We start from the raw sequence: 23,104 nt of genomic DNA on the forward strand, positions 1-23,104 counted from the left end.
GAAAAAGCGTTGTTGATGCTCATCAGGCTGGAAAAGATTACAAAACCATCTCTAAAGAGTTTGGACTCCACCAATCCACAGTCAGACAGGTTGTGTACAAATGGAGGAAATTCAAGACCATTGTTACCCTCCCCAGGAGTGGTCCACCAACAAAGATCACTCCAAGAGCAAGGCGTGTAATAGTCAGCGAGGTCACAAAGGACCCCAGGGTAACTTCTAAGCAACTGAAGGCCTCTCTCACATTGGCTAATGTTAATGTTCATGAGTCCACCATCAGGAGAACACTGAACAACAAATGGTGTGCATGGCAGGGTTGTAAGGAGAAAGCCACTGCTCTCCAAAAAGAACATTGCTGCTCGTCTGCAGTTTGCTAAAGATCACGTGGACAAGCCAGAAGGCTATTGGAAAAATGTTTTGTGGACGGATGAGACCAAAACAGAACTTTTTGGTTTAAATGAGAAGCGTTGTGTTTGGAGAAAGGAAAACACTGCATTCCAGCATAAGAACCTTATCCCATCTGTGAAACGTGGTGGTGGTAGTATCATGGTTTGGGCCTGTTTTGCTGCATCTGGGCCAGGACGGCTTGCCATCATTGATGGAACAATGAATTCTGAATTATACCAGCGAATTCTAAAGGAAAATGTCAGGACATCTGTCCATGAACTGAATCTCAAGAGAAGGTGGGTCATGCAGCAAGACAATGACCCTAAGCACACAAGTCGTTCTACCAAAGAATGGTTAAAGAAGAATAAAGTTAATGTTTTGGAATGGCCAAGTCAAAGTCCTGACCTTAATCCAATCGAAATGTTGTGGAAGGACCTGAAGCGAGCAGTTCATGTGAGGAAACCCACCAACATCCCAGAGCTGAAGCTGTTCTGTACGGAGGAACGGGCTAAAATTCCTCCAAGCCAGTGTGCAGGACTGATCAACAGTTACCGCAAACGTTTAGTTGCAGTTATTGCTGCACAAGGGGGTCACACCAGATACTGAAAGCAAAGGTTCACATACTTTTGCAACTCACAGATATGTAATATTGGATCATTTTCCTCAATAAATAAATGACCAAGTATAATATTGTTGTCTCACTGGGTTCTCTTTATCTACTTTTAGGACTTGTATGAAAATCTGATGTTTTTGGTCATATTTATGTAAAAATATAGAAAATTCTAAAGCGTTCACAAACTTTCAAGCACCACTGTAAAGCTGGAATCCTGTCTGGAACATGACAAGCTGCTTTTTTTTTTTTTAATCTTACAAGAGGAAAATTCAGAGGCTGCTGAGTGAACGACTGTTTATAGCTGCTATAACATACGTGAGAACAGGAAATAACTTGTTTCACGACATTAAATGTAACTAAACTGAGTTTAGGATGTGTAATAATTGGCAAACTGCAGTGGTGTATGAGGAATAAAACACTTTGGTTGCGACGTGCTGTTAGTGGAAACTAACCAACACCAGGGTGGTAACAATGACTCTGCTTCATCACACTCATTCACCTGATTATTTTCTGATAACAGCACAGCACGGAGTGTTTTATTCTTTATGCTACAAGTGATAACTCAAGTGCAACGTTGACGTTTTATCTTCATATGACCCGGCTCTAATTTCACGTTCCTGCAATCTGTAAAAGGATCGAATAGTCGAGGAAAGTGAACCGTCTCAGTCGTTCTGTACAGACTGCAAGAAAAGAGCTGAGCTCATCTTAAGCCACTGAGCATGGCGTTTCAGTTAAATAAGGGCCAAGGTTACACTGCTCAAGTCCGGTGGAGAGTGGAAACAGCGTAGGGATCATTCTTCATCAAGTCACCCAGAAAGCAGCCATTTCTACACTGCTCATTCCCATCACATCTCTCGGTTGCTCGTTCATCCAGACGTGTCTGACAGAGGTGGAAAGTAACGGATTACATTTACTCACGTTACTGTAATTAAGTAGATTTTTTGTGTAATTTGTAATTTAAGTAATGGGTAATTTTACTTTTACTCAAGTACATTTTGAACCAAGTATTTTACTTCGCTACATTCGAAAACCGCCTGTTACTGAGTAAAAAAATTAAATGCGGGGAAACAAACCAATTGGCCTGAACTGAAAGGAAACTGGCGCAGGCGTGCGCGGAATATCCATATTAGCCTACATGTATGGTTGGATGATGGCTGGTGCCGAGGTAGCCGAGCAAGAGATAGAGGAGGTCATGGAGGAGGTTGAGGATTGCCAAGAAGAGAATTCCCGTGGAACAGATGCGCCGGACAGCGAGGGAAATCCTTGGCCGTATCTCAGGCCCCTGTTTACATTATTTCGAATCGGCGGATCATCAGATTAACGTTTTTAAAACGATTCGCGTAAACACAAAATTTCTGTGCCCGCAACAAAACCGTTCCCTGTGCACACAGCAACGCCAATACACGGATACGCTAATCACATGACTAATTAGACGGCACGTCACATGATCCCAGTGCATATCGGGCATGCGAAAGTCACTCACCACTTGCAAGTGGAAGGATGTCGTTGTAAAAAATGAAGTATGCCAGTCTGTTATCGGCGGTACTGGTACTACAATGACGCCTTTTTTACACCGTGTATGGCCTTCGTGTTTATGCTAGAAGGATCTAACAGTGTTCGGTACACTCTTCACCTCGCAGAACGGCCGTTTTTTGCGATTACAACAAGACTATTTAGTGCTACGGTAACCAACACACTTCCTGTATTGCTCATTCACTTAATGACTTCCTCAACACACTTCCTGTATTGCTCATTCACATGACCAACGTGGCATGACCAACGCCAGCGAATCAGGAAGGTGGATGTCACAGTGACGTTGTCCGATGACGACGTCAGCTAGAGCTCAGCACTGCGTATCCTCGTTCCTCAATGTTTACACAGCACCGGATCAGATACGTACTGGGTTGAATACGTGGGCCCTGGCGGATTCAAACTGTTCCGCCTGTGGAGTCGTTTTCCGGCGTTTTAATGTGCACGGACAGTGCATCCGTGACGAAAACGATACGGACTAATGTAAACACCACCTCAGCCAGTACTTTGCATTCAAACGCAATAACATAATAATGCAATGCAAAATGTGCCTGCCCTGCCGTACAGAGCTATCAGTCTACAAAACTTCCACATCAAATCTGCAGAAGCATGTGGTGGTAAGTAGATATGTGCATTTACCTGTGTATCCCAAACGTTACATTTACTGTTTGGTTAAAACCTTCCACTGTTGAGTAAAATGTGCCTTCATTATCAATTCTTTTGGCCGCCTAGCATCCATACTGATCACTAACGTTTCAAGTGAAGTAGCCTAAATGAAATGAATCACCTCACGTTTACAAATTTGCTTTATCAGAACGACAGTCAGAAATAATACGAGTGCATGGTTTTAGTTGCAACTGGTCTCTTATGAAAAAATCCTAATTCATGTATAGACTAGCTCCTGGGTTGTTAGCTGTAGCCTAGACTAGAGCTTTGGGAGGTCACTGATAGGCCATCAAAACATTTTCACTGTCTTGGATACTTTGTTTGAGTTTGGTTTTCTTTTCTTTTTTTATTGTGGTGTTTGAGTTGGACCATACAATTCAGAATTTGGCACTTTGCTTTAAAATGTTTTATGGGGTGCTCTCAAAATAGTTTGCACATTACCTCTCGACAGGTTGTAAACATCTCATCTCATTATCTGTAGCCGCTTTATCCTGTTCTACAGGGTCGCAGGCAAGCTGGAGCCTATCCCAGCTGACTACGGGCGAAAGGCGGGGTACACCCTGGACAAGTCGCCAGGTCATCACAGGGCTGACACATAGACACAGACAACCATTCACACTCACATTCACACCTACGGTCAATTTAGAGTCACCAGTTAACCTAACCTGCATGTCTTTGGACTGTGGGGGAAACCGGAGCACCCGGAGGAAACCCACGCGGACACGGGGAGAACATGCAAACTCCGCACAGAAAGGCCCTCGCCGGCCATGGGGCTCGAACCCGGACCTTCTTGCTGTGAGGCGACAGGGCTAACCACTACACCACCGTGCCGCCCTGTATATGTAAATAATTTATTTTAATTTATCTAGAAGTTTTCTTTATTTCTTTTCTCCGTTTATCTGTAATGATGCTGCTGGAATCTTTATTTCCCTAAGGGAACCCTCCCAAAGGGATCAATAAAGTTTTATCTAATCTTATCTTCTTGTAATTTCACCCCCCACTGCACGACACACATTGTGACCGGAGGTGGGACCTGGCTGATGGCACAATGATGTTTACTAGACCATCTTTTCTGAATCAGAACAAAATGATGTCATATGTGGGCGTGAACTGTCTAGCCAGTGTTTTTAGCGCTGACGAGAAACAGTAGTGGCCAAAATGAGATGCTGATTTACATGTCGTATCAAATTTGCATAAAGCCCAGAACTTGCATGTCACTTGTCATGCAGTTGATTTGTCGCTTACTGGTGTCGCTAAAAAGGCGTCTCCACGTTGCGCGTGTATGAAGAGAGCAAACGGCCGCCTGTCACTTACTCTGACGTACACCGTGGTAGTGCGAGAAAATAAGATGCTAATCAGATGCCATTTGTTTACTTTTTTGGGTAACGTTTATGTTCCTCAGATAAAAGCTGCCACATCTGAAAGCCAGGATGATGACAACCCTCTACTTCTCACATTTTAGACAAGTGAAGGTTGAAACATGACAGGCATTTAGCAGACGCTGTTATCCAGAGCGATGTACATACAACAGGACCATAGGTCGCGTTAACCGACAATTGTCCGCCATTGACGGATTTTTTTTTTTAGTTATGACGGAAAAATCTGAAGGCCGTCGGTCATTTTGACGGATGTTTACCGTTACCATTACCAATAACAATAATAGCCTAATAATAACAATAATAAAACATAATGAAACACAATTGAAATGATTGCCAAGTTGTGGCGGAGTTTTCTTACATACAGTATACATAGTCTTCACTGCCGTCACTTTCAATCTGAGCCGACGTTGCGGCAGTCTTGATGTTCAGTGCATAGGCTACTCATGTATCCACTGTAGCCACTGCGCAAGGCTGTTCCCCCCATCGCGCTCCTGACCGCGCTCTGACTTTTCTAACCACTAGCACAGTGAGATGTATTAATGTTTCCCTTCTCTGCAGAAGACACGTCATTTTTGCTATTAAAAAAGGAGATGCATTGGGTTGTGTCGTTTCCCTGCCTGCACGTCTTAATGCAATAGCGCTCATTTAGGCTAGTTGTTTACTTGTTTTTAAAATGAAACAAATGTCGATTTATTGTATTCTTCCCCAGCAAGCTTAGGAACATCACTGCTCGAATATCTGCTAAACTATCATTTTAATGAGAGCACGGGTAGACAAACTAACATTTAAACATAACTTCGTTTTATTTAAGACCTTCCGTGTCAGGTCCCAGGCTCCGCGGGGTGCAGCTGCACCACTGGTGCTTCTGATCACTTCCCTGGGAGAAATGTTTCCCGACTTCAGAACTTTGGCTGAAGTGGTGCTGGTTATTCCAGTCTCGTGTCGCAGCAGAGCGCGGGTTCAGCCTTCAGAATAAAATTAAAACGTCAATGAGAAGTCGTCTGTCCGAGGCAAAGACGCAAAATTTAATGACGATTGCCTCGGCAGCAGTCTCCGTTGACGACTTTGATTATGCACAAGCGAGCTCCCAATTTAAATCCATGCGGGCCAGAAGGAAGGTTTGAGCTCACGCAAACAGGTCAAATTAGATTGTCACTTAAATCGTTGTAGTGGACTGTTCATATTTTAACTGCAATTGTCTTGCTACGTTGTAAAATAACATTGTTCATCTGCCCGTTAAGGCACAACAGCCGCAATGTTTTTAGCGGAGGGAAAATGGGTTCACAAGTGACCGAACGTCAGAATCTCTGTTCATCTTTTTGCATCATAAATACATAAATAAATGATTAAATAATACAAGCTTGTTCTGTGAATTAATTTTTAAATGAAAAGGAGTCCATGAAAACACAGGTTATTAAATATATAGCATTTATAGCCTATATACATTGCCATTTAAAAGTTAAAATAAAATGACAGATAATAATGGACAATGACGGAATTTTTTACGACCCTGTCCGTCAAAATGACGGACAATGAAAAAGTCTAACGCAACCACTGAACAGGACCCTGACACACCCACAGCAGTGGGCAGCCCAGGGAGCAGTTAGGGGTTAGGGGCAGTGCTCAAGGGCACTTCAGTCATTCCGGCTGGTCTAGGGAATTGAACCGGTGACGTTTTGGTCCCAAAGCTGCTTCTCTAACCTTTAGGTCATGGCTTCCACTCATACTTTGGAGCAGCAACTGTAATTCTGAAAAGCACAAGCGCTCTCTTCCCTATTCCTGTACAGAACCTGCGTCTGTACCTGAATTCCATGGCTCCATGTTAAAAATTGTCAACAGTACCAATTTTCAAGTAGAAGATGATTACGAAGAACAGAATGTTGTCTCTCTGAAGCAGATATAAAAACTGCCGTGAGCTCACCTTGAGTCGGATTTTCCCAGATTCCCGCTTGCTGGATGCAGGAAGGTTTGGTTCCCCTCCATCTCTATCACACATTTTGTGTTCAGGTCCTTTTCTGTTGACAAATATGAGAGGGGAAAAAAACAAAAAAAAAAACCTCAACATCCTGTAATGCATATACTAGTGCATCTCAAAAAAATTAGAATACCATGAAAAAGTTCCTTTTTTCATAATTTAATTCAAAAAGGTCAACTTTCATATATTCATTACATGTAAAGTGAAATAAAGCCTTTTTTGCTTTAATTTTGATGATTCTGGCTTATAGCTCATGAAAATCAGAAATCCAGTATCTCAAATTATTAGAATATTCCCTAAGATCAATCAAAAAAAAGGATTTACAATACAGAAATGTCCAACTTCTGAAAAGTATATTCATTTATACACTCAATACTTGGTTGGGGCTCCTTTGCCATGAATTACTGTATCAATGTGGTGTGGCATGGAGGCGATCAGCCTGTGGCACTGCTGAGGTGTTATTGAAGCCCAGGTTGCTTTGATAGTGGCCTTCAGCGCATCTGTATTTTTGGGTCGGGTGTTTCTCATCTTCCTCTTGACAATACCCCATAGATTCTCTATGGGGTTCAGGTCAGGCAAGTTGGCTGGCCAATCAAACACAGGAGTAATATGGTCAGCAAACCATCTGGTAGTAGTTTCGGCACTGTGGGTAGGTGCCAAGTTCTGCTGGAAAAGGAAATCAGCATCTCCAAAAAGCTCATCAGCAGATGGAAGCATGAAGTGCTCTAAAATCTCCTGGTAGATGGCTGTGTTGACTTTGGACTTGATAAAATACAGTGGACCAACACCAGCAGATGACATGGCACCCCAGATCATCACAGACTGTGGAAACTTCACACTGGGCTTCAAACACCTTGGATTCTGTGCCTCTCCACTCTTCCTCCAGACTCTAGAACCGTGATTTCCAAATTAAATGCAAAATGTACTTTCATCTGAAAAGAGGACTTTGGACCACTGAGCAACAGTCCATTTCTTTCTCTCCTTAGCCCAGATAAGACACTTCTGACATTGGCTCAGGAGTAGCTTGATATTAGGAATGCGAAAGTTGTATCCCCTTTCTTGAAGATGTCTGTTCGTGATGGGTCTTGATACACTGACACCAGCCTCAGTCCACTCCTTGTGAAACTCTCCCAAGTTCTTAAATCAACTTTTCTTGACAATCCTCTCAAGACTGCGGCCATCCCTGTTGCTTGTGCACCTTTTCCAGCCACCCTTTTCAGCAATGACCTTTTGTGGCTTACCCTCCTTGTGAAGGGCATCAGTGATCATCTTCTGGACAACAGTCAAGTCAGCAGTCTTCCCCATGACTGTGGTTGTGTGTACTGAACTAGACCGAGAGATACACTGTGTTCATACTGTTTTACTCAAACTTGAAATGAAATATTCTAATATTTTGAGATGGGGTTTTTTTTATGTTTTTGTACTGTATGCCATACTGATTAAAATTAAAATAGAAAATTGCTTGAAACAATTTAGTTTATGTGTAATGAGTCTATAATATATAACCTTTTCACTTTCTTAAATAACTGATGGAAAATATTGAACTTTTTCACAATATTCTAATTTTTTGAGATGCACTAGTACATAACAAATATGCATAAATAAATAATTATAGACTGATGCAGCTGCTTTATGAGGACAAAACAATGAAAACTGGGATGGGGAAATCTTTTGGTCTTGTTCAAGAAAGAGGAAAAGGGGGAAAAAAAAAAAGTACGCACTGAGGTCTAAACAATGAATTACTTAAAATACCAGCCATTACAATACTCATATCTGAAGAAGACAAAAACACACCGACATCAAATGATACATAAATGAAGCACATCCGAGCGAGAACGTTTGCTGAATGAATGTGGGACGTGTTTTGTTGAATTTAGTGGTAATGAGGCTTAACAGCTTATACTAACCGTTACACTAGAAGACTTGCGGGGGGACGACTTTGAAAAGTCTTTGAAAAGACAATTTAAAGACTTTGCATGAGCCAAGAGTACAGATAATACAAAAACGTTTGATTTTATCAATTTTAATGTTAAAAAAAAAAAATGACTTAAGACAGCTCTCCTGATCATCTTACACAAATCGATCGAGATGACAGGAGTGTAGCCCAACTCAAGCAAAACTCATGATTTTATTCCGACATTGGAAATTTATCTGCGACACTGAAATCGCTTGGGGGGGGGGTATTTGCTGCCAAGCCAAAATTAACAGCATGAACTCTACCTTAATTAATGACAGAAATTTGTTTGTTTAGCTGGAACTGAGACTTGGGCATCTGCACATGGTGCTGTTTGTAAGAACTGACTAATAATTTAATAACAGGAGGGTCAGTCATCACCTTCTCCAGCTGTGCTACTCCATCATCAGCGATATCATGATTTAGTCTGTATTAAATGGAATATTATGTTGCAAAAGTAAAGGTATGAGAGTCATACAACCTGAAGTTAAATTTAACATTGACAGAAGGAGTCTTCCATGTCAGAGATACAACTGTAACTTGTAAATATACAAGCCCAATTCCAAAAAAGTTGGGACGCTGTGTAAACCGTAAATAAAAACAGAATGCAATGATTTACAAATCCTTTCCGAGCCATATTCAACTGAATACAATACGGACAAGATATTTAAGGTTCAAACTGATTTATTTAATAAACCTGACTGTACAGTATATTTGCAAAAACACATTCTGAATTGGATGCCTGCAACACGTTCCAAAGAACATGGAACAACAAAAGACTAGGAAAACTGAAATGCTAATTTTTTTTTTTTTTTTGGGGGGGGGGGGGGGGGGGGCGGGACCTGTTTGGAACATTCTACAGGCAAACAGGTTCACTGGAAATTGGAAAGACTCAGTCGTTCTCAGGTGGTGTTTACATTAGACCGTATCGGTCTCGTTTTCATCGCGGATGCACTGTCCGTTCACATTAAAACGCCGGGAAACGGGAATCCGCCAAGGCCCACGTATTCAACCCAGTTCGTGTCTGATCCGGTGCTGTGTAAACATTGAGGATACGAGGAAACGCTGTGCTGAGCTCTAGCTGACGTCGTCATTGGACAACGTCACTGTGATATCCACCTTCCTGATTCGCTGGCATTGGGATCACACACACAGCGGCTCAGTCCCGAATCACTGCTCGTGCGCTTCACTCGCGCGCTCTGTGAGCTGCGCAGGGCCGGAGTGTGCACCCTCCAGAGGGCACTCGCTGTTCAGGGCGGAGTGATTTGGAGCGCAGGAGGAAGCGCTGAGCCGCACTGACGTTTATTTACACATTTCAACCTCCTTCAGGCGCTTAAACTCAGTGAGAACATGATCACAGCCAGGTGTGTTTATCTGCTGGAGAAGGTGTTCGCTTGCCATCCTTCCACTTGCAAGTGGTGAGTGACTTGCGCATGCCTGATATGCACTGGGATCATGTGACGTGCCGTCTAATTAGTCATGTGATTAGCGTATCCGTGTATTGGCGTTGCTGTGTGCACGCGAATCGTGTATTGGCGTTGCTGTGTGTACGCGAATCGTTTTAAAAACGTTAATCTGATGATCCGCTGATACGGTCTAATGTAAACACCACCTCAAGCAACGAGTTTTCACCACTTGGTGAAAAACTGCATAGGTAAATAGCCCAACAGTTTAAGAACATCATCTTACTGTACACTTGCAAGGAGTTTAGGGATTTCACCATCAACAATCCATATCATCAAACGATTCAGAAAACCCGGAGAAATCTCTGCACGCAAGGCACAAGGATGAACATCAACATTAAACGCCTGTGACCGTCAACCCCTCAAGGGGCACTGCATTAAAAACCGACATGACTGTATAAAGGATATTACTACATGGGCTCAGGAACACTTCGGAAAACCACTCAGTAAACACAGTTCATCATCGCCACCTCCATCACACAAAGCAAAAGCCATAGATCAACATCATCCAGAAACACTGCCGAATGCTCCGGGCCTGAGCTCGTCTGAGACGGACTGACGCAAAGTGGAAAAGTGTGCTGTGGTTAATTTTAATGCTACAATTTATTAATTACAAATAAACTGCTGTGCAAGATGAATGAAAGACTTCAGGAATGCGTTGTTGCAGGAAAATAATCAACTTAAGGAGGTCACACTGCATCACGCCTGTTCATCTCCGATTATTTTCATACCGTATAACAGCACCACACTGAGTGTTTTATTCTTTATACGTTTGCTCCAAATTCCTGATGGTGACAGTCTTAAGAAAAAATAACCAAGAAATATCCCACAAGAACTTCGGGTACTGCACCAGTAGTTGATGGTTCCTGGTGCCAAATGTTTCATTTTAAAAAAATAAAGACTTTTTACCCTCTGTTTTCCGAATTTACTGCCAAACCCCCCCCAAAAAGACGTAAACATAAATATCATATACATCATAATCCTGGTCTATGGCAATTGCATTACAGCTGGTTTCATATTCAACTGACCCGTCGAATTAAATATGCAAAACATCCGAGCATGCACAATAACCGCATTCAAAACAAATCAATCTTAGTGATGCAAAAAAAAAAAAAAAAGGAAGCAAGCATTCAAGGTCATAACTGTCACGTGGAATGAGAAAGTGATTTCTACTCGACGATAAATAAATAGCCATTTGGTTAAAAACGGTCAGTGTTTTAGCAGCTTGGGGTTGGAAACTAGAGGAAATGTCGCTGACTCAGAAATCCTTGGAGGGGACACGACACGGCACGGCGTGGAACCAAAATGCCAACGAGCAGCCTGGTTTAAAGAGGAAATCTCAGTTTCCAGTTTCCTGCCTCCGCTGAGAGCCGAGGGCCTGGAGGAGGAACTAGCAGATTGGAGCTTACAGCTGGGAGAAAGAATGTGCAGAAACATCTGACAGACTAAAAATAAAAAGTGGAGAGAAAGAATACAACATTTATAAATACTGTTAATAAGAATTACACCGCTGCTCAATAAGACAAGTGATCATTTGTGTGATCATGCGAAATTTTTAATGAAAACCTAACTCGAATCTCAGTGTAACTGAATAATCAGTAAATTAATAAGTTCCACTTCGTCAGTCATGCACCGTGTACAAACCCTACACGTCAGACCGACAACACCGACAACAGATAAGCAGGTGATCTCATCGTTTTCCTGTCAATCTGGAGTGTCAGGAAATTATTCAAACGTTTGACAATTTCCTTGGACTCGACGTGGTTATTCAAACATCCAAAAAACGAACTATACTGCTGTTATGCAATGTTAGCAAATAGTTCATTATGGCTCACTGAGACTCCCTTCCTTCTTTTGTTCACACACAGAAACAGAACCAAGAAGAGAGATCGGAGGAAGTAAGGCGAGGACAGACAGTGATCCACATCTAAGTGAACTCTGGTCTGCAGATTGCATGATGTGTTTACAAGACAACAGAAATTCTATGATTAATAATAATAATAATAATAATAATACAAAGACCTACACAAAATTAAGCTAAAGCCGAATCTTAAATCGGTACCTGAGCGAGATTAGAGATTAGTTCGATCTGAGTGTTTAACGTGCACTGAGCAGGTGGGTGCTGGAGGACAAGTCGTCTTGTGACTGAATTTTACACGCAAATCCAACACGTGACCACTTCACACGCTTTGATGCCTTTTATTTTCTGAGGCACGTGCTCACCCGTGACAAAGTTCACCTTCCAGACGTCGCTGCACCTTGACATTCGAGTTTCATATAACACTGACAGACTCCAGTTTTAATGATGTTTCTGGGAAAGAGCCAGAGCTTCATGGGCAAATCACCAGGACAGTGACATGTCCTCATAGTGTCCTCAGAGCGTCCTGTTTGCATAACCGCACAATGACAAATCCCTTCCAATACAACCGACATTTTGTAAACACGATCCGGGTTCAGAGTAGGGATGTTAACCGGTGACCGTTTGACCGATGGTTGACCGAATCAACGTTAATTTTTTTGGGTTATCGGTTAAAAAAAAAAATCAATCGTTTTGAAGCTGCTGATTTTGGAGCGGAGAGCCTGGAATTCTGTGTTGTAAACGCTTGGGGCGTGCCATGCGGTGCAAGGACGACAGATGACAAATCAGAAACACCCATTTCAGTCATGTCCCGCCCTCCCGCCCCAGTTTAAGACAGCTGCCACTCGGCGAAAGAAAAGTGTAGACACAGGCTTTTTAACTTACAAATTACTATTCTGTTTTTTTTTTTAATTATTATTAGAAGGCACATCGAGTTTAGTCCTGCCTTGGCCAGTGCATTCTGAAAGTATGTTTCGGTCTGTAGCCAACAATGCATGTTATTGCAGATCATATCTCTCCACGCAAACTAAAGGCGCAGATGCCGACTTTTGGAGGGAAGGGGAGAGAATGAACTGACAGCGGTGTCTGGAGGGGGAGTGACAAACGCGGCTTTTATGTCTGAGCCAAGTCGGTGACGGCTTCAGAGCAACTTCAATACCATGCAGTAATGGCGTGTTGATATTGGTAACGGCGTTATAACGATTGTAGCTAATTAATTAGATTACCCGGCGTTATAACAGCCTTTATTTTAACGCCGTTATTCCCATCACTGAATGTTATGTACTTCTTCTAGCACTTTATTTTCAACGCCATCATGGCCAACTGAAACCGTCTCTAATCTGGAGCCATTTGTCCTCCGCTCCAATACGAACCCCTCGACATCAGTGCCGCGTTTGACTAAATGTTTCGCGCTGTAGAAAAGGGAATGTGAGTGGAGGGCAGCGACTGGGACTGAATGTGCAGATGCTCGCGGTTAGATTTAGAATAGATTCTAATAATTCCAATTCTAGAATTTTAAGCTCATAGGTTAACCGACTTTAACCGGCTAATGAGGCTCGGTCAAGATTTTTTTGAGTTTTCGCCATCCCTAGTTCAGAGACCAACTGCCATGTGCGAATATTTTAACAGGTCTTGTCATTTTAGTGGAACAATGCCCGTGTCAAGACACCACATCTCATATATGGTGCACGAATTATCATGTCAAAAAGCATAGTGCACTCCTGAAATCCCACAATGCACTGCAGCATGCAAATCATGTGGTGTAACGGGAAAATAAATTCCACAGATCCCGATCCAAACATAATCCAACTATTCAGGATCATTATTTTAAATGCGCAATATTATTTTAGTTATTTATTGCAGATGTAGACTTTTAATTCTGGAAAATTTCAACCGACAGAACACGCTCGTGCCGAGTTCACAAGTGACATTACCGCAGTAAGCACATCTTCCTGGTTCAGGAGGATGCACGGTCTATCCCAGGAATACTAGGCGCGAAACAGGAATACACCCTGGATAATGAGTCATTCCATGGAAGATAAAAATCTATAATGATTTTGATAATTATGCCAATTGTAGATACCTGCACGTCACCACACTGAGGGCCAAAGCAAAAAGCTGACCCCGAACATTAAATGCTTCTCTATAGATACACTGTCATAAATAATGGCACCCTTGTTAATGCTGTTCTTTAGTTTGCATCAATACGCATTGAAAACTAATTAAAAAGGTACCCAATTGTATCTCAGGGATCATTTTAAAGCTTAAAAATACACCACAGGTAATAAAGGTAAAAAACATGCACCTAATGGCAGCACGGTGGTGTAAAGGGTTAGCACGGTCACCTCACAGCAAGAAGGTTATGGGTTCGTGGCCGGCGTGGGCCTTTCTGTGCAGTTTTTGCATGTTCTCCCTGTGCCTGCGTGGGTTTCCTCTGGGTGCTCTGGTTTCTCCCACAGTTCAAAGATATGCAGGTTAGGTTAATAAGGGACGGCCTTGGGCTGAGGTGCCCTTGAGCGAGGCACCTAACTCCCAACTGCTCCCCGGGTGCTGTTAGCATGGCTGCCCACTGCTCTGGGTACATATGTATACTCATTGCTCATGTGTGTGTTCACTGCTTCAGACAGAAGAAACCTTAATTTGTCACATGCACACTTCAAGCACAGTGAAATTCATCCTCTGCATTTAACCCATCTGAAGCAGTGAAAACACACACACACACACTACAGCGCCTGGGAAGCAGTCAGGGGTTAAGTACCTTGCTCAAGGGCACCTTGTGGGGGAAACCCACGCAGACATGAGGAGAACATGCAAACTCCACACAGAAAGGCCCTCGCTGGCCGCTGGGTTCGAACCCAAAACCTTCTTGCTGCGAGGCGACCGTGCTAACCACTTACACCACCGTGCCGCCCCAATAGAGGAATTTCACAAGTGTGTGATGAACAAAGTTGTGCTTTCTTTCCTTTAGTGATCCCCGAGAGTGGACATCACATTCAGATCACTTCATCAATAAAACTTTGTCATTAATAAATGAGATTTGGGTTCTCACCTCTCCGGTTCATGGGTCGGACACGGACAGCCACCTTGACGTTCGAGTCGTTCAGGCTGGTTTCTCCCATGTTTGTACACAAACAGTTTTCCCAAGAAGACCAATGTTAACAGAGATCTAGACAGTGGATCTAGACAAATCCATATAAATATACGTAATCCATATCCATAAATCCTTAGAAATGTTATTTATTTGTAGAACACTTCAGCCTCCAGTGCACTGAAGTCATGACGAGGGGGAAAAAAGGTCAACCTTTCACATCTTTGTCTTCACTATGGAGTTCTTCATGCTGGTTTAGAGTTGATCAGACAATAAATAATCCTTAGAGTCAATCAGAAAGCTGACAGACCAACTCCCTGCTGCTGGAGTGTCACAGATCTCAAGTGGAAATCAAGCAGGGCCTCAATTATTAACTCCCTCACACTCGGAGTCAAACTGTCAAATCACTGAGCAAAAATGTTTAAACTTAACTTACATTAGAGTCGGTTCGGAGTCGGGTTGTTAGCATGATCACTGGATTGACGCGAATATTGATTATTGTTGTGTGAAAGTTTTGCTTTAAAAAAAAAAACAGAACTGGTTTGTAAACTTAAGCCATAAAACCAAGTTGTTCCCCCTTTCTTAGGGAAATAAAAAATAACCAGCCTGTTATTCTTCTCGATAAGAGTTTTACCAGCTAACTCAGCTATGCTAGTTATGTATCTAGGTAAAGTATTTATTAGCTAGCTCGCTGACGTTTCACTCAACATTTACTTTAAACCGATGTGTTATCCAGTTAATTACAAAATAACCTAAAAAATATGATAAAGCTTTCGGAAGACAAAGTAAAAATACTAAACCATGCCAGTGTTATTAGCGAGCTAATATTCCATAGCAACAGCGCTGACTGGCTAACGGACCCCTCCGAGCTCATTATTAAACCACAGAGCGGCGCGTGACACAAAATAAACCCGTCCCGGTGAAGCCGACCGACATCATATCCTCAGCATTCTCCCCACACAGCCGCGTCATGTTTTATTTACCGGTGGCATAGCAACAGGAAAAAATAAACAAAAACAAATATAAAACATCATTTAAGGGAGAAATTCCTATCGTTCCAAAAAAAAAAAAAAACCGCACGCGCGACAACCTGGGAATTCGCGACTGTGTGTTAGAATCAGCTAACATATTAGCTTCCTCCCATCAGTCGCCTGGAATAAGCCCGCCCCTTTACTTCCGGGTTCGTCCCTGTGGCTTGGACAGCTTGTCGCGCCATCATGGTGAGGTCATATGAACGCGTTACCTTCCGCGCCATAATGGTGAAGTCAAAGCAGACACTCATGATTCATCTCATTATCTCTGGCCGCTTTATCCTGTTCTACAGGGTCGCAGGCGAGCTGGAGCCTATCCCAGCTGACTACGGGCAAAAGGCGGGGTACACCCTGGACAAGTCGCCAGGTCATCACAGGGCTGACACAAATGGCCCTTTTCCACTACCCTTTTTCAGCTCACTTCAGCCCGACACGGCTCGCGTTTCGACTACCAAAAACCAGCACGACTCAGCTCGCTTCAGCCCTGCTTAGCCCCTAAAACTCGCACCGTTTTGGAGTGGGGCTGAAGCGAGCCAAAGCGAGCCGAGTGAGGTTGGGGGCGTGAGCAGACACTTCCCTGTGCACTGATTGGTGGGGAGGAGTGTCCTCACATGCCCACACACGCCCCGCGAGCGCGCTGGGATCTGTAAACACCGCAAACCCGGAAGGAGAAGAATTACGAATTACGAGAATTTCTGAAGCCTTATGCGCCTCGCCTCATCTATACGCTCTTGCCAGTATCTGTCCGCGTTGTCGGTGACAACAAGCCACAGCACCAAGACCAGCAACACTAACGACTCCATGTCCTCCATGTTTATTGTTTACTATTCGGGTCGTGAGACTACCGCTTAAAAGGTCACTGATGTCACTGTTTGCACTGCTTAACGACATCACCTGACGTCCACCCACTTTCGCTAACTCCACCCAATGTGTCCACCCACTTCCAGCCAGCACGGTTCAGCGCGGTTGTAGTCGAAATGCAACTCCAACAGCCCCGCTCAGCTCGACTCAGCACGGCACGGCTCAGCCCGACTCAGCCGCGTTTGTAGTGGAAAAGCGGCAATAGACACAGACAACCATTCACACTCACATTCACACCTACGCTCAATTTAGAGTCACCAGTTAACCTAACCTGCATGTCTTTGGACACAGACAGGGCCGTAACCAGGATTTTTCAAATACCGAGGTCAAGCATGGCTGACAGCACCGACGGCACAACTTAAATAAATAACAAACCAAGGATAGATTTGGTGGTGGACACATTTATTTTAACAATTCTAAACTGTGGCACCATAACTGTGGTGTTTTATCTGACATAAAAGTAGAAATGTAGTGAACTCTTGAAATGAGTATACATACCTAAAGTACCAGTTACCTAAAGTATTGGCATTATTTACATTGCAGCATACACGCAGGCCCGGCGCCAGGAACAGTTTACTAAGGGGGCAATTAGAAATCGCAAGGGGGCAAATATTTTTCATATAGCGTGTAGTAGTGATGTAGTAGTGATGGCGGTCTGACAACGTGTTTCAAACAATTAACTGCGCCAACCACAAAACCACCACGGCCCCGAAGGTTGCTTTAGTCCGGGAAAATCATGTGACATATTACCAGGGCAGTTGCGCTTTATCAGCCCCCATGCCCACCTGTTAACCCTCCCCTCCAATTTTCACAGACACGCGTTACAACCGGAAAGATGCCAAACATAAAACAACACACACAAACCTACAGGCAAGTCCTTTAAATTTAAAATGCATACAAATAGCTCCGCGGCATGAAAACAAAACGTCAATGCAAGTCTAAGGTACTTGGCTCGGCGGCCAAAATCATAATTTAAAAAAAATCAACAGACCCCGCGGCTGCACCAGTAATAGCCTTCCTGACTCGCACCGAGTCAACGCTAACCACTTAATCCGCGATCCCAGTTTAGGCGTGTAGGGGACTAAACACTCTGAAGTGATGAATTTTCACCCCCGCTGCATGGGGGGGGTGACGTCAACGACACATATTCTTACGCTATTTGCGCACAAAGCGGACCATATATGAACACATACACCAACATAAACGGAGATAAACTTAGCCTACAAAGAAAGAAAATGGATTCACAATATTGTGATTGAATTCGTTTAATTCGGTGGGGGAAAGACTACTCCCGTAAACTGACTGCATATTACAGGATATTGCAGAGACAGTGCACCTGTAAGTGTACATGTAAAACCCCCGCCCACACGGCCCCTCCCCCTGTCCTTATCACAGGTCTGTGTGTGCGCGGCTGTGTCAGCATTTCACACATACACCCACAATAACAATTAAGAAAACAATTAAGTGATCTGAGTCTCCGTTGAGGGGGCGGGGCTGTAGCCACGAGGGGGCGATGCCCCCTTTCGCCCCCCCACGGCGCCGGGCCTGCATACACATGACAGAAAGGGTGTGAACTGCTGAATTGTAAGCTTTAGTATTACACCTTATAATAATAGTGTGTGTGTGTGTGTGTGTGTGTGTGTGTGTGTGTGTGTGTGTGTGTGTGTGTGTGTGTGTGAGAGAGAGAGTGACTGAGAGTTTGTGTGTTATTTGTGGGTGTCTGTATGTGTAGAGACATTCTGAGCAGTAATGTAAAGGCATCAGTCTATCTGGCTGTCTTGAATTGAGATCCATTTGCATGCATTCTCTGAAACACAGTGTTCTCACCATTGCCTGTAATGTAAGTTTGGCTCATAACACATTTACTTCAACAATTCTAAAACTGTGCCATCATAACTGTGGAGTTTTGTCTGACATAAAAGTCAAAACTGAACTGAACTGAGTGTATTGCTCAGCTACCTGAAGTATTGGCATTATTTACGTTTCATTATCTTAAATTACATTAGAATGTAGGGCTATTAGTTCTGTGTGAAGACTATGTATTAGAGAGAGTGTGTGAGAGTGTATTATTTGTGTGTGTGTGTGTGTGTGTGTGTGTGTGTGTGTGTGTGTGTGTGTGTGTGAGTGAGTGAGTGAGCAAGAAAGAGAGAGTTATGAGAGAAAGAGAGAGAGCTACTCAAACAAGCCCGTTTACTCAGCCCTGCGCAGGGCTGCCTGCTGTGACAATGTAGTTTTGAATGTTTCTTAAAATGCTAACTAAAATGTAATAGGCAATGACAATGAAACGTTTCCCCTTGAATAGTTGGCATGACACCGCTGAACGGTCTGCCACTGCACTGACAATATTTTCTCACCTTCCCGCCTTCTCTTTCCCTGCTTTTCTGTTGGCTGTCCAAACCTTAATTTAGTTTGTTGCAACGTTTTCATTTTGCACTCAGGTAAAGCTCTATAATGCGATGTGACTATTAGCCTACGTTAGGTTAGGTAGGCATATGTGATAGAGCGTAGACTACACCCTGCCTGTTTTATCCAAAACCCAACTTCCCCGGCCGACACTAGTATAGGCTACGTCGCGTGACGCTGCGTTAGACACGGCAACGATAGAGATAGAGGCTGAGAGATTTCACATGACATTAGACAAATGTGAAATTTTATTGGGGGGAAATACAGATGACGTGGATGTGGACGCTGCGTTTTACATTGATCACTGCTCGAATTCAGCGTAGACCAATTTGAAATTTCTGAAAAAAATACCGAGGACATGACCTCGGTGTCCTCAATGGTAGTTACGGCCATGGACACAGACAACCATTCACACTCACATTCACACCTACGGTCAATTTAGAGTCACCAGTTAACCTAACCTGCATGTCTTTGGACTGTGGGGGAAACCGGAGCACCCGGAGGAAACCCACACGGACACGGGGAGAACATGCAAACTCCGCACAGAAAGGCCCTCGCCGGCCACGGGGCTCGAACCCGGACCTTCTTGCTGTGAGGTGACAGCGGTAACCACTACACCACCGTGCCACCCCGTCATTGATAATTAAACAAAATAATCTGATGTTCGCAGGTTATACAGAAAAGTAGGCTATTTCTATATAAATAAATGGGTGGCATCGTGGGCGGCACAATGGTGTAGTGGTTAGCATGGTCACCTCACAGCAAGAAGGTTCCGAGTTCGAACCCAGCAGCTGGCGAGGGCCTTTCTGTGTGGAGTTTGCATGTTCTCCCCGTGTCTGCGTGGGTTTCCTCCGGGTGCTCTGGTTTCCCCCACAATCCAAAGACATGCAGTTAGGTTAATGTGGGGCGGCCTTGGGCTGAAGTGCCCTTGAGCAAGGTACTTAATCTTGTATGGCTGCCCACTGCTCTGGGTGTGTATGTGTGTGTGTGTTCACTGCTTCAGCTGGGTTAAATGCAGAGGATAAATCTCACTGTGCTTGAAGTGTGCATGTGACAAATAAAGCTTTCTTTCTCTCTTCTTCTCTATCCATCCATCCATCCATCCATCCATCCATTATCTGTAGCTGCTTTTCCTGTCCTACAGCGTCACAGGCAAGCTGGAGCCTATCCCAGCTGACTACGGGCGAAAGGCGGGGTACACCCTGGACAAGTCACCAGATCATCGCAGGGCTGACACAGACAACCATTCACACTCACATTCACACCTACGCTCAATTTAGAGTCACCAGTTAACCTAACCTGCATGTCTTTGGACTGTGGGGGAAACCGGAGCACCCGGAGGAAACCCACGCGGACACGGGGAGAACATGCAAACGCCACACAGAAAGGCCCTCGCCGGCCATGGGGCTCGAACCCGGACCTTCTTGCTGTGAGGCGACAGCGCTAACCACTACACCACCATGCCGCCACAATTACAATCTTTAAGTACAAAATTTTAACTATCCGAGAAACGGTTATTGTGACAGAATTTACAGCAGTATTGATATTATATGGTCATATCGCCCAGCCCTAACTTCAATAATAAATAAAAATTTATGAATTCATATGCTGATATAAACTGATATTTTTCTGTAAAGCTGCTTTGTGAAAATGTCTACTGTTAAAATGCTGTACAAATATATCTGACTTGTCTTGATTTTCAAAAGGTTCTTTAATTGTGATATCTTTTTTTATTAATAGATCTATTTGAATGAAGCTAATAATACAATAATAATGCATCATGTCATTTGTTATCTTTTTACCATGCTAAGCGATTGCTGTGCCAAAATGCACAATGCTTCTGCCACACTGAACCCAGTTTTGTTCACTGTTTGATAATTAATATCCTTACATTAATCACTACTGCAATTGTTATTTAATATTCTGAGCTCTAGGTTGGATTCAGGTATAGTTTCTGTACTCAGCACACCAAACAAGTCCAACTGTAATTCTGTGGTGACATCTGCTGGTAATAATCACTCGCTTCATCTGCTCCGGATTTAAAACAAATCAGATGTTTGGTGATTTATGATGTCATACTTTAACTCAGAGCAAGTTCTGAGCTCCTGCGCTTTCAGACGGTCTCTATCTGTTTGCAAGAGAATTATATGGTAGAGAGACCATATAATAATGAAGTGAGGGAGAGCTGTTGTACTGAATATCGGCTGTGGGATGGCCTCGTACCTGCGACTCAACCACAGCTCTGCTGATATTCAGTACAACAGAATGACCTTGAGCATGATATTGCTTTTATACAACAGTTCTATAAGCAAGAAATTAATATCGAGTAAGTGGCATTTCAGACACCTCTGGCTAAATGTTCTGCTAGCGGAAGTACACCCTGAAGAAGCCACACTCACTTTGCAGTGTTTCTCAATCACTGGGCCCATTTTCAGTATTCAGCGGATGTGATGTCGGATGCAACTCAGCAGTTGTACCCTACTATGAGTAAAAATGAGCTTCAATTTGGAAATAATAGGATAAAGCCTTCTTTGTTAGCATGTAAGGGTCTATCCCATTGAGTGGTTTCTATATCCACTTCTTTTGAGTGTACTTCTTGGTTTTAATAACTTGCTTGTTTGCTGTACACAAACATGGCAATAAGTTCTTGTGTTAAGGGACCAGACTCCACTTTTGGATCATTAATCCGTTTTGACTGAGAATGCCCTGCATGCATGGTTTTATGTTGGCTCCTGGCACATCCATACAGTTTTAAATACAATACCTACAATTAAAAACAGTTTGTTTTTATTGTATTTATTTAATTCCAGGGCTCCCATCTGTAACAGGGAGTGATGTTGCATCCCTTTAATACACTTTACAATAGAATATTAGATTCTAATAGAATAGAGGAACCAAAATAATTGGATTTTTTTTTAATGGGCCCCGACTCGTTACAAGTATGAATAGGTGGGCCTTAATGTAGAAAAGGTTTTATATATATATATATATCCCTGCTTTATAGCACATTGTATCTCACACTGATCTGTGCCGAGTTTCACAAAAGCATGGTAGCACAAAGATCATTGTTAAATGGTAGAGCGAGCAGCACAATGAACACACTCTCATAATTAAGATGTTCTTTGGAAAACCCACCACTGTTCATTCACATTAAAGCTGCTTCTGCTAAAATTGGTGTCCCATCTTTCTTTTCATATTCATCTGATGAGCTTTCATGAGCTTTTAAAGCAACGTTAAGTAGGATTTTTACCTTAAAATATCATCAAAATCATTTCAATGGTATAATGACTTGTAACAGGGAAAATGGCTTGTCTTCCATCCCCAGTCCGTGCCCAGTTCGCCAGTTATAGCACTGTCATCGTTGTTTAACCTCTTGTCAAATGGGGATGCTCTTGAGCCATTTGGCTGTATTGGTGGCAAGTTCTATTAGGCCTTCCAGGCCATTTGGGGGTCACAAGGTTGGGCAGGCATGGATTAGGTGCTGCAATGTCTGTGGCAAACCACATTCGCAGGTATCGTTATCGCATGCACCAATGGATTTAAGGAATGCGCGAGTCCTGCAACAGCCAGTGCGTATACGATTCAGTCATGCCCAGGCCTTACCATCCAGCTGATGGCCACTGGGCTTGGCGGTGGGAGTCCTGATGAACATGTGGAGTCTTGTGTCGAGAGTACTCCACTCCTCTTGCCACCTGTTCTCCACCCAGGACACCGACAGCAGTAGATGTTCTTGAAGCTTTGCAGCTCTAGTAGCAAAGTGTTGTTTCTGGATGCATTGTGGGGCTGCTGTAGGGTAGGGGTACCAGGCTACCCCCCTCTTTAGCCTTCTCGGACAGTTTAAGCACTTGGTAGTCGCGTCGAATGGAGGGAGGAGGGATGCCAGAGACCACAAGTAGCAT

The 23,104-nt window shown here is 43.3% G+C and overlaps 1 protein-coding gene across 4 annotated transcripts in view; it reads right to left on the reverse strand.

Annotated features, from left to right (window-relative positions):
- kif13ba (kinesin family member 13Ba) overlaps positions 1 to 16,049 on the reverse strand; it is a 124,264-nt gene extending 108,215 nt beyond the window's left edge. For 2 of the 4 annotated variants that reach the window (XM_060933743.1, XM_060933740.1), the window contains exons 1-2: positions 14,872 to 16,049; positions 6,494 to 6,587 (exon numbers count right to left, since the gene is read on the reverse strand). In XM_060933743.1, the coding sequence (XP_060789726.1) occupies positions 6,494 to 6,587; positions 14,872 to 14,941 (164 nt within the window). In that variant the 5' untranslated portion in view covers positions 14,942 to 16,049. The remainder of the gene's footprint in view (positions 1 to 6,493; positions 6,588 to 14,871) is intronic. The other 2 variants (XM_060933742.1, XM_060933741.1) reach the window with 2 other exon arrangements.
- Between the last annotated feature and the right edge of the window lie 7,055 nt (positions 16,050 to 23,104).

This window comes from Neoarius graeffei, chromosome 11, assembly GCF_027579695.1.
Source record: "Neoarius graeffei isolate fNeoGra1 chromosome 11, fNeoGra1.pri, whole genome shotgun sequence".
In the NCBI taxonomy this organism is placed as follows: domain Eukaryota; kingdom Metazoa; phylum Chordata; class Actinopteri; order Siluriformes; family Ariidae; genus Neoarius; species Neoarius graeffei.